Source organism: Amblyomma americanum, unplaced genomic scaffold, assembly GCF_052857255.1.
Source record: "Amblyomma americanum isolate KBUSLIRL-KWMA unplaced genomic scaffold, ASM5285725v1 scaffold_37, whole genome shotgun sequence".
NCBI lineage: Eukaryota > Metazoa > Arthropoda > Arachnida > Ixodida > Ixodidae > Amblyomma > Amblyomma americanum.
The window spans coordinates 28,728-40,812 of NW_027526509.1; the positions used below are offsets into that span (position 1 = coordinate 28,728).

At 51.6% G+C, this 12,085-nt stretch overlaps 1 protein-coding gene across 1 annotated transcript; it reads left to right on the top strand.

Annotated features, from left to right (window-relative positions):
• The first annotated feature begins 3,403 nt into the window (after positions 1-3,403).
• Positions 3,404-6,922, top strand: LOC144112051 (uncharacterized). The gene is made up of 3 exons (XM_077645125.1): positions 3,404-4,753; positions 5,564-6,522; positions 6,890-6,922. Exons 1-3 carry the CDS (start codon positions 3,442-3,444, stop codon positions 6,920-6,922), a joined length of 2,304 nt encoding a protein of 767 aa, XP_077501251.1. The 5' UTR covers positions 3,404-3,441.
• The last annotated feature ends 5,163 nt before the right edge of the window (positions 6,923-12,085 follow it).

The following is a 12,085-nucleotide window of genomic DNA, read 5'->3' on the forward strand; positions in this document are numbered from 1 at the left end:
CAGCGGGCTTCGACGAACGTCTTGACCACAGCTCCAGATCGCTGTCATTTCCACTTCCTCTTTCTAAGGTGGCGCGTGCTTCAAATCAGCGCTAGGCGAAGATTAGGAATCGCGCGTGAATCAGGCAGATCACAGATCACTAGAAACATCAGCGGGCTTCGACGAACGTCTTGACCACAGCTACAGATCGCTGTAATTTCCACTTCCTTTTTTTAAGGTGGCGCGTGCTTCAAATCAGCGCTAGGCGAAGATTCGGAATCGCGCGTGAATCAGGGAGATCACAGATCACTAGAAACATCAGCGGGCTTCGACGAACGTCTTGACCACAGCTCCAGATCGCTGTCATTTCCACTTCCTCTTTTAAAGGCGCGCGTAATTCAAATCAGCGCTAGGCGAAGATTCGGAATCTCGCGTGAATCAGGGAGATCACAGATCACTAGAAACATCAGCGGGCTTCGACGAACGTCTTGACCACAGCTCCAGATTGCTGTCATTTCCACTTCCTCTTTTTAAGGTGGCGCGTGCTTCAAATCAGCGCTAGTCGAAGATTCGGAATCGCGCGTAGATCACTAGAAACATCAGCGAGCGTGACGAACGTCTTGACCACAGCTCCAGATGGCTGTCATTTCCACTTCCTCTTTTTAAGGCGGCGCGTGCTTCAAATCAGCGCTAGGCGAAGATTCGGAATCGTGCGTAGATCACTAGGAACATCAGCGGGCTTCGACGAACGTCTTGACCACAGCTCCAGATCGCTGTCATTTCCACTTCCTCTTTTTATGGCGGCGCGTGCATCAAATCAGCGCTAGGCGAAGATTCGGAATCGCGCGTAGATCACTAGGAACATCAGCGGACTTCGACGAACGTCTTGACCACAGCTCCAGATCGCTGTCATTTCCACTTCCTCTTTTTAAGGCGGCGCGTGCTTCAAATTAGCGCTAGGCGAAGATTCGGAATCGCGCGTGAATCAGGGAGATCACAGATCACTAGAAACATCAGCGGGCTTCGACAAACGTCTTGACCACAATTGCAGATCGCTGTCATTTCCACTTCCTTTTTTTAAGGCGGCGCGGGCTTCAAATCAACGCTAGGCGAAGATTCTGAATCGCGCGTAGATCACTACAAACATCAGCGGGCTTCGACGAACGTCTTGACCACAGCTACAGATCGCTGTCATTTCCACTTCCTTTCTTTAGGGCGGCGCGTGCTTCAAATCAGCGCTAGGGGAAGATTCAGAAGCGCGCGTAGATCACTAAAAACATCAGCAGGCTTAGACGAACGTCTTCACCACAGCTCCAGATCGCTGTCATTTCCACTTCCTTTTTTAGGGCGGCGCGTGCTTCAAATCAACGCTAGGCGAAGATTCGGAATCGCGCGTAGATCACTAGAAACATCAGCGGGCTTCGACGAACGTCTTGACCACAGCTCCAGATCGCTGTCATTTCCACTTCCTCTTTTAAAGGCGGCGCGTGCTTCAAATCAGCGCTAGGCGAAGATTCGGAATCGCGCGTGAATCAGGGAGATCACAGATCACTAGAAACATAAGCGGGCTTCGGCGAACGTCTTGACCACAGCTCCAGATCGCTGTCATTTCCACTTCCTTTTTTTAAGGCGGCGCGTGCTTCAAATCAGCGCTAGGCGAAGATTCGGAATCGCGCGTGAATCAGGGAGATCACAGATCACTAGAAACATCAGCGGGCTTCGACGAACGTCTTGACCACAGCTCCAGATCGCTGTCATTTCCACTTCCTCTTTTAAAGGCGGCGCGTAATTCAAATCAGCGCAAGGCGAAGATTCGGAATCTCGCGTGAATCAGGGAGATCACAGATCACTAGAAACATCAGCGGGTTTCCACGAACTTCTTGACCACAGCTCCAGATCGCTGTCATTTCCACTTCCTCTTTCTAAGGTGGCGCGTGCTTCAAATCAGCGCCAGGCGAAGATTCGGAATCGCGCCTGAATCAGGGAGATCACAGATCACTAGAAACATCCGCGGGCTTCGACGAACGTCTTGACCACAGCTCCAGATCGCTGTCATTTCCACTTCCTCTTTTTAAGGCGGCGCGTGCTTCAAATCCGCGCTAGGCGAAGATTCAGAATCGCGCGTGAATCAGGGAGATCACAGATCACTAGAAACATCAGCGGGCTTCGACGAACGTCTTGACCACAGTGTTACGTTTCGAAATATCCCGAGCCTTGGGACAGTGGGTTTCGGACGGACATCCGCTGGTCTGGCCAAACTGCTCCAAGCTGCTTCCTCGGGTTCCCGGCGCGCGTATGTTTTCAATTGTGTGCATCGGGAAAGCGGCGCCGAGAGGGTCGTGCGCTAAGTGGCAAAGCCCATTACAACCAGTTGCCGGAGGCGGCGAGAGTGTGTCTGGGTGTCCTGTTGGGTGGCCCGTGCCCGGCGGCGGACGCGGCTGCTGTTGTTTACAGCGAGCCCCACCACCTGTGTACCAGCCGTTCTGAAGACGCCTCCTCTTCCATTGTGCGGAACTCTGTTCGCAAGTGCTGCTTCGACTTGTGCCTTGTTTTCGCTCCTTCCACCTGGGTCGCCTTTCGTGTTTGTCATCGCTGCTGCAGGAAGTGGCGAGGGTGTGTCGGGGACGTCTCGGTGGGTGGTTCCCGAAGAAAGTGCACGTGACCCAAAAGGGTAGTGATTGGACGCTTTTCATTAAACCAAGTTCCCCAACTAGGGACCTGGGGAGACGGGACCCTTTAAAACGAGCCGCAGTGCTCATTGTGGGACCGGAAATCACTTCGATCACAATGTAAATAAATCTCTGTTAGTTTTCTCTATTGCTCGACTCGTCTCTGCATCGTCGTCAAACGCGATGCCCGAGTGCCTGCTGCCCGACTTCTGACGATCGGCTCTTCGCTACCCGTTGGGTCCGCTAACGGAGCAGACACAACGCAACAACTGGTTGGCAGCGTCGGGATCGACTCCGCTGGGATCATGGTTGCACAGTTCGGTGAGTGCTGGGATTTTCTTCACTGAGGTTTCACCAGGCTTTGTACTTAGTTAGCTTACAAAGGTTTTGTATATTGTGGCTATCTTTGACATGTTGTTTCAAAGTAAGTTGAAATATTTCCTGGTAAAGTGAAAATCTTGCAGCTCTAGAGGCAGCCATGGATCTGAAAGCATTAAAAAAGCCGCTTTTGCTGGAGTTGGCCAAAAATTTGGGTTTGGATGTTCGGGACCAAACAAGAAAGACAGCCATCATCGCGGCTATCGAGGCACTTGAGGCAGACGACGATGAGCTCTCAGAATGTCTGGAGCTAATTGCGGAAAGAGAGAAATCAGAGCGGGAAGCAGAACAGAGAAATGATAAACGCTTAGAGAAAACGCTTGAGCTTAAGCGTCTTGAACTGGAGGTGCTAAAGGCTCGAAACAAAAGCGGTGAGAGCATAGCACCTAGCGTAGGAGAGCAAAAGTCGGTCAGAATGAAAGACCTCATGCAACCTTATAGGAAAGGAGAGGACATAGGTCTGTTTCTGGTAAACTTCGAGCGCACGTGCGAGAAGGCAGGGTTTACCAGGGCAACGTGGCCACAGTGCTTGCTGACTCTATTGTCAGGTGAGGCTGCCAATGTGATTGCCCGCTTGTGTAAGGAAGATTCAGACAACTACGACAAAGTGAAGTCTAGTCTGCTGAAAAAGTACAGAATGTCAGCTGAGGCATTCCGTCAAAAATTTCGCAACGCCGAGAAGCAGAGGGATGAGTCATACCCAGACTTCGCGTACAAGCTGATGGCTAACCTGGGAGAATGGCTAAAAGAAGCTAAGGCGTATGACGAAAGCGAGAAAATGATGCAATGCTTCGGCCTCGAGCAGTTCTACCGTCGGTTGCCTGAAGACATAAGGCACTGGGTGCAAGACAGGCAAGACGTTACGACTGTCTCGAAGGCAGCTGACCTGGCAGAAGAGTTCGTCTCACGCCGTGCACTCGACAGAAAGGGAAGCCCTAAGAAAGAATACCAGAACAGGAAAGCATCTGGAGAGAGGGGGCAACTTTTCAAAGTGAAGGAGCAGGCACGGAGTGTAGAATCTTCAGAAAAGGGCGCGGGGATAAAAGAGGAAGCACCTGAAGCAGAAGAGCGCCAAAAGAAAGCATTTAAAAAGAGACGGGCGCCGGTGTGCTATAACTGCCAAAAGCCGGGACATATGGCGGCGGTGTGCAAAAACCCAAAAGTTGTTTGCTTGTCAGTGGACAGCAACGAGGAAAATTTGAAGCTTCTAGAGCCCTACATCCGAGATCTTGTAGTGAATGGAAAGCCGTGTCGCGTACTGCGAGATTCGGCAGCTACAATGGACGTAGTCCACCCATCGTATGTAGAGCCAGGGCAATTCACCGGGGAGTGTGCCTGGATTAAACAGGCGGTGGAAGCCAATAGCGTGTGCCTTCCTATTGCTAACATAAGCATTGAAGGCCCCTTTGGAGTACTTCATACGGAGGCTGCCGTGTCAGCCAGCCTGCCGATGCAGTACCCCTATCTGTTTTCAAACAGATCAGATCAACTGCTGCGGCAGAAGGACCTCGTGTTCGGGGAGGGGACTGTCTACGCGCTAACTCGCTCGAAAGCACGAAAAATTGCCGCTAAGGCCATGCCGCTGGAAGCGTCAAGTAGCGTTGGTACGGTGGAAAGTGAGCCTCCTGACGCGTCAGGAAAGGTCCGCGCAACGGCGACTGAAGAAGTAAACATTCTGGGCAGGCCTGAAAGTAGCAAAAATTGTATGGAGCTTAAAGAGGCCTCTGGTGAGCTTCTGATAACACCGGCATCTGATAGCCTGCAAAGATTGCTAGGGGTGGACCGATCGTCCTTGATGGCTGAACAAAGGGCAGACTCCACACTGCAGAATCTTAGGTGCCGGGATGAAGAAGGTGTTGCAAAGAAAAATGTGCTATTTCAAGAAAGGTCCGGGGTACTCTATCGTAGGTATCATGATCGCAGAGGGGTACAGTTCGACCAGATAGTCGTGCCTAAACGCTACCGTCGTGATCTTTTGCACTTGGTTCATGGTAGTTCGTGGTCGGGTCATTTAGGGCTCAGGAAAACGAAGGACCGCTTGCTGCAGGAATTCTACTGGCCGGGATGCTTTCGGGAGGTAGAGAATTTTGTAAAGACCTGCGACACATGTCAACGGGTGGGCAAGCCAGGAGATAAGGCGAAAGCCCCAATGAAGCTCGTTCCGGTGATCACAGAGCCATTTCGACGGCTCGTGATTGACACGGTTGGCCCCCTTCCCAAAACAGGGTCTGGTTACTGTCACATATTAACTGTAGTCTGTCCCGCTACTAAGTTTCCTGAGGCAGTGCCGCTGAAAGAATTAAGCTCAATAGAGGTCGTAAACGCACTCCTGTCCATTTTCGCGCGGGTCGGGTTTCCCGCGGAAATACAGTCGGATCAGGGGACCGTTTTTACCAGCGCGCTAACTACAACCTTCCTGGAGAGATGCGGGATTAAACTAATAAATAGTTCAGTGTACCACCCGCAGTCCAATCCAGTGGAAAAGATGCATTCGGTTATGAAACGCGTGCTGAGGGCACTGTGCTTCGAACGCAAAGTCGACTGGGATGCCTGCTTGCCGGCCACAATGTTTGCCCTCAGAACCGCTTCTCATGAGGCCACTGGATTCACACCAGCGGAACTGGTCTACGGCCGTTCCCTGCGATCTCCACTCCGCATCCTTCGGGAATCGTGGGAAGGCCGAGGAGATGACCCCACGGTGGTTGAATATGTGCTCGCGCTGCTTGAAAGACTGCACAAAGCGCAGGAGCAGGTGGGACGCGAGATGAGTAAAGCGCAAGTAAAGGCCAAGCACTATTATGACCGGACGGCGAGATCACGCTGTTTTGAAGCCGGAGACGAGGTAATGCTACTGAGGCCTTCGAAGAAAAACAAACTAGAAGTTCAATGGGAGGGCCCAGCGAAAGTCATTCAGAGACTGTCGGACACGAACTATATAATAAACATGCCTGGAAAGCGAAAGGTACAGCAGATATACCACACCAACCTGCTCAAACCGTACCGAGAAAGAGAAAAGATAGTAAACATGTCGCTGAATGTTCCTGAAGAAACGCCGTTAGATTTCCCGGAACTAGGCGCTCCGAAAAACGAGGGCAGCACTGACCTAGCGATCAAGGCCATGGTAGAGGCTACTGAGCTCAGTGTTGATCAAAATAGAGATTTAACAGAACTCGTGCGCGAATTCAAAGACATGTTCTCGGACAAGCCAGGCAGAACTACGATGATAGTTCACGACATCGAGCTTACCTCCTCTCAGCCTGTACGTTCGAAAGCTTACCGGGTATCGCCGCGGCAAAGGGAGATTATGGAGGCTGAAATTAAAAGAATGCTTGACCTCGACATCATTGAGGCTTGCGAGAGTGACTACACCTCGCCGCTCATTTTGGTGGAAGTCCCTGGCAAGGAACCACGTCCTTGTATTGATTATAGGAGGCTAAACCTCATAACCAAGGATCAGACCTACCCCATACCCAACATCGAGGAGAGAATTGAGAAAGTTAGCAGCGCTCAGTATATCTCTACGTTCGATCTCGTTCGGGGCTATTGGCAGGTGCCACTTACCGAACAGGCAAGCAGATATGCGGCATTTATCTCGCCCGTAGGGACATTCCGTCCTAAAGTATTAAGCTTTGGCTTAAAGAACGCTCCCTACTGCTTCTCGTCCCTGATGGATAAGGTTTTGAGGGGATTGCACGATTTTGCCCTGCCCTATTTAGATGACGTGGCGGTGTTTTCGGGATCGTGGTCCGAGCATATCACGCACCTGCGAACGGTTCTTGAACGTTTTCGCGACGCGGGTCTGACAGTGAAAGCTCAGAAATGCCAGCTTGGACGTGCAGAGGTGACCTACTTGGGTCACATAGTGGGGCGAGGCCACCGTCGACCATCTGAGGTGAAGGTGACAGCTATCAGTAATTTCCCGCAGCCGCGTACTAAAACGGATGTGCGGTCATTTTTGGGAGTAGCCGGATACTACCAGCGCTATATCCCACGTTATTCAGAGCTTGCCAGTCCTCTCACTGATGCTCTCAGAAAAACCGAGCCGCAGATCCTCCGCTGGGACGAAAAAAAGGAAAAGGCTTTCTTAGCCTTGAAAAGGGCGCTAATGGGCCAACCTGTGCTGCAGGCACCCGACTATTCAAGGCCATTTGTGGTACAGTGCGATGCCAGTGACCGCGGCATGGGCGTGGTATTGTGCCAAAGAGCCGAGGAGGAGGAAGAGCATCCGGTGCTCTACGCTAGCCGCAAGCTTACGTTACGAGAAGAAGCATATAGCGCCTCGGAGAAGGAATGCGCCTGTCTTGTGTGGGCTGTGCAGAAACTTGCATGCTACCTCGCCGGTTCCAGGTTCACCATTGAAACGGATCATTGTCCTCTCACGTGGTTACAGAGTATGTCCCCTAAAAACGGCCGACTGCTCCGCTGGAGCCTCGCACTGCAGCAATACTCTTTTGACGTTCGGTACAAAAGAGGTAAATTGAACGGCAATGCCGATGGCTTAAGTCGCTGCTTTTAGTATAACTGATAGCCTCGGAGATTCTGGCTTGTGTGCATTTTTTTTCCTGACTTATGCGTACTATCACTTTCTTTTTATCGGGCATCTTCAACTTTTGTTTGTATGTTTGAAGAATGCTCAGGTTGCTTCAATTGCTGCCGTAATTGTGCAAGGATTAAAACCGTTTTGGTTGAAAAGAAGCCTGGTAAATTTCAGGGAGAGAGTCATGGCACTTGCTTGCTTTGCAGTTGTGGTTTCTGTGTTGTTCAACTGATGCTGCCTTCCTAGGATGTAAACTGGCCTGCAGAGAACAAGAAGCCGTTATTTTGAGAGAAAAAAAAAAGGAGCTGCAGAGACTTCCTGAAGAAACAGAGTACCAGCATCAGTGAAGCACATGGTGAACACCATCCGCCCCAGTTATCCCTCTGAACAATGATTGTTGACCTTTGTCCATCGGGATCTCGGACGCCGCCGGAGAAGCTGTTACGTTTCGAAATATCCCGAGCCTTGGGACAGTGGGTTTCGGACGGACATCCGCTGGTCTGGCCAAACTGCTCCAAGCTGCTTCCTCGGGTTCCCGGCGCGCGTATGTTTTCAATTGTGTGCATCGGGAAAGCGGCGCCGAGAGGGTCGTGCGCTAAGTGGCAAAGCCCATTACAACCAGTTGCCGGAGGCGGCGAGAGTGTGTCTGGGTGTCCTGTTGGGTGGCCCGTGCCCGGCGGCGGACGCGGCTGCTGTTGTTTACAGCGAGCCCCACCACCTGTGTACCAGCCGTTCTGAAGACGCCTCCTCTTCCATTGTGCGGAACTCTGTTCGCAAGTGCTGCTTCGACTTGTGCCTTGTTTTCGCTCCTTCCACCTGGGTCGCCTTTCGTGTTTGTCATCGCTGCTGCAGGAAGTGGCGAGGGTGTGTCGGGGACGTCTCGGTGGGTGGTTCCCGAAGAAAGTGCACGTGACCCAAAAGGGTAGTGATTGGACGCTTTTCATTAAACCAAGTTCCCCAACTAGGGACCTGGGGAGACGGGACCCTTTAAAACGAGCCGCAGTGCTCATTGTGGGACCGGAAATCACTTCGATCACAATGTAAATAAATCTCTGTTAGTTTTCTCTATTGCTCGACTCGTCTCTGCATCGTCGTCAAACGCGATGCCCGAGTGCCTGCTGCCCGACTTCTGACGATCGGCTCTTCGCTACCCGTTGGGTCCGCTAACGGAGCAGACACAACGCAACAACAGCTACAGATCGCTGTAATTTCCACTAGCTCTTTTTAAGGTGGCGCGTGCTTCAAATCAGCGCTAGGCGAAGATTCGGAATCGCGCGTGAATCAGGGAGATCACAGATCACTAGTAGCATGAGCGGGCTTCGACGAACGTTTTGAGCACAGCTCCAGATCGCTGTCATTTCCACTTCCTCTTTTTAAGGCGGCGCGTGCTTCAAATCAGCGCTCGGCGAAGATTCGGAATCGCGCGTAGATCAGCAGAAACATCAGCGGGCTTCGACGAACGTCTTGACCACAGCTCCAGATCGCTGTCATTTCCACTTCCTCTTTTTAAGGTGGCGCGTGCTTCAAATCAGCGCTAGGCGAAGATTCGCAATCGCCTTTGAATCAGGGAGATCACAGATCACTAGAAACATCAGCGGGCTTCGACGAACGTTTTGAGCACAGCTCCAGATCGCTGTCATTTCCACTTCCTCTTTTTAAGGCGGCGCGTGCTTCAAATCAGCGCTCGGCGAAGATTCGGAATCGCGCGTAGATCAGTAGAAACATCAGCGGGCTTCGACGAACGTCTTGACCACAATTCCAGGTCGCTGTCATTTCCACTTCCTTTTTTTTAGGGCGGCGCGTGCTTCAAATCAACGCTAGGCGAAGATTCGGAATCGCGCGTGAATCAGGGAGATCACAGATCACTAGTAGCATCAGCGGGCTTCGACGAACGTTTTGAGCACAGCTCCAGATCGCTGTCATTTCCACTTCCTCTTTTTAAGGCGGCGCGTGCTTCAAATCAGCGCTCGGCGAAGATTCGGAATCGCGCGTAGATCAGTAGAAACATCAGCGGGCTTCGACGAACGTCTTGACCACAATTCCAGGTCGCTGTCATTTCCACTTCCTTTTTTTTAGGGCGGCGCGTGCTTCAAATCAACGCTAGGCGAAGATTCTGAATCGCGCGTAGATCACTAGAAATATCAGCGGGCATCGACGAACGTCTTGGCCACCGCTCCAGATCACTGTCATTTCCACTTCCTCTTTTTAAGGCGGCGCGTGCTTCAAATCAGCGCTTGGCGAAGATTCGGAATCGCGCGTAGATCGGTAGAAACATCAGCGGGTTTCGACGAACGTCTTGACCACAGCACCAGATCGCTGTCATTTCCACTTCCTCTTTTTAAGGTGGCGCGTGCTTCAAATCAGCGCTAGTCGAAGATTCGGAATCGCGCGTAGATCACTAGGAACATCAGCGGGCTTCGACGAACGTCTTGACCACAGCTCCAGATCGCTGTCATTTCCACTTCCTCTTTTTAAGGCGGCACGTGCTTCAAATCAGCGCTAGGCGAAGATTCGGAATCGCGCGTAGATCACTAGAAACATCAGCGGGCTTCGACGAACGTCTTGACCACAGCTCCAGATCGCTGTCATTTCCACTTCCTCTTTTTAAGGCGGCGCGTGCATCAAATCAGCGCTAGGCGAATATTCGGAATCGCGCGTAGATCACTAGGAACATCAGCGGGCTTCGACGAACGTCTTGACCACAGCTCCAGATCGCTGTCATTTCCACTTCCTCTTTTTAAGGCGGCGCGTGCTTCAAATTAGCGCTAGGCGAAGATTCGGAATCGCGCGTGAATCAGGGAGATCACAGATCACTAGAAACATCAGCGGGCTTCGACGAACGTCTTGACCACAATTGCAGATCGCTGTCATTTCCACTTCCTTTTTTTAAGGCGGCGCGGGCTTCAAATCAACGCTAGGCGAAGATTCTGAATCGCGCGTAGATCACTAGAAACATCAGCGGGCTTCGACGAACGTCTTGACCACAGCTACAGATCGCTGTCATTTCCACTTCCTTTTTTTAGGGCGGCGCGTGCTTCAAATCAGCGCTAGGCGAAGATTCAGAAGCGCGCGTAGACCACTAAAAACATCAGCGGGCTTAGACGAACGTCTTGACCACAGCTTCAGATCGCTGTCATTTCCACTTCCTTTTTTAGGGCGGCGCGTGCTTCAAATCAACGCTAGGCGAAGATTCGGAATCGCGCGTAGATCGCTAGAAACATCAGCGGGCTTCGACGAACGTATTAACCACAGCTCCAGATCGCTGTCATTTCCACTTCCTCTTTTAAAGGCGGCGCGTGCTTCAAATCAGCGCTAGGCGAAGATTCGGAATCGCGCGTGAATCAGGGAGATCACAGATTACTAGAAACATCAGCGGGCTTCGGCGAACGTCTTGACCACAGCTCCAGATCGCTGTCATTTCCACTTCCTTTTTTTAAGGCGGCGCGTGCTTCAAATCAGCGCCAGGCGAAGATTCGGAATCGCGCGTGAATCAGGGAGATCACAGATCACTAGAAACATCAGCGGGCTTCGACGAACGTCTTGACCACAGCTACAGATCGCTGTAATTTCCACTTCCTCTTTTTAAGGTGGCGCGTGCTTCAAATCAGCGCTAGGCGAAGATTCGGAATCGCGCGTGAATCAGGGAGATCACAGATCACTAGAAACATCAGCGGGCTTCGACGAACGTTTTGACCACAGCCCCAGATCGCTGTCATTTCCACTTCCTCTTTTTAAGTCGGCGCGTGCTTCAAATTAGCGCTCGGCGAAGATTCGGAATCGCGCGTAGATCAGTAGAAACATCAGCGGGCTTCGACGAACGTCTTGACCACAGCTCCAGATCGCTGTCATTTCCACTTCCTCTTTTTAAGGTGGCGCGCGCTTCAAATCAGCGCTAGGCGAAGATTCGGAATCGTCTTTGAATCAGAGAGATCACAGATCACTAGAAACATCAGCGGGCTTCGACGAACGTCTTGACCACAATTCCAGATCGCTGTCATTTCCACTTCCATTTTTTTAGGGCGACACGTGCTTCAAATCAACGCTAGGCGAAGATTCGGAATCGCGCGTAGACCGGTAGAAACATCAGCGGGCTTCGACGAACGTCTTGACCACAGCACCAGATCGCTTTCATTTCCACTTCCTCTTTTTAAGGTGGCGCGTGCTTCAAATCAGCGCTAGTCGAAGATTCGGAATCGCGAGTAGATCACTAGAAACATCAGCGAGCTTCGACGAACGTCTTGACCACAGCTCCAGATCGCTGTCATTTCCACTTCCTCTTTTAGGGCGGAGCGTGCTTCAAATCAGCGCTAGGCGAAGATTCGGAATCGCGCGTAGATCACTAGAAACATCAGCGGGCTTCGACGAACGTCTTGACCACAGCTCCAAATCGCTGTCATTTCCACTTCCTCTTTTTAAAGCGGCGCGTGCATCAAATCAGCGCTAGGCGAAGATTCGGAATCGCGCGTAGATCACTAGAAACATCAGCGGGCTTCGAAGAACGTCTTCACCATAGCTCCAGATC

Coding starts and splice junctions, on each gene's coding strand:
- LOC144112051 (XM_077645125.1), top strand. CDS start 3,442: ATGAAAGACCTCATGCAACCTTATAGGAAAGGAGAGGACATAGGTCTG. Junction 4,754..5,563: donor GGAGCTTAAAGAGGCCTCTG/GTGAGCTTCTGA, acceptor TCGAACGCAAAG/TCGACTGGGATGCCTGCTTG. Junction 6,523..6,889: donor TCGAGGAGAGAATTGAGAAA/GTTAGCAGCGCT, acceptor TGGGTCACATAG/TGGGGCGAGGCCACCGTCGA.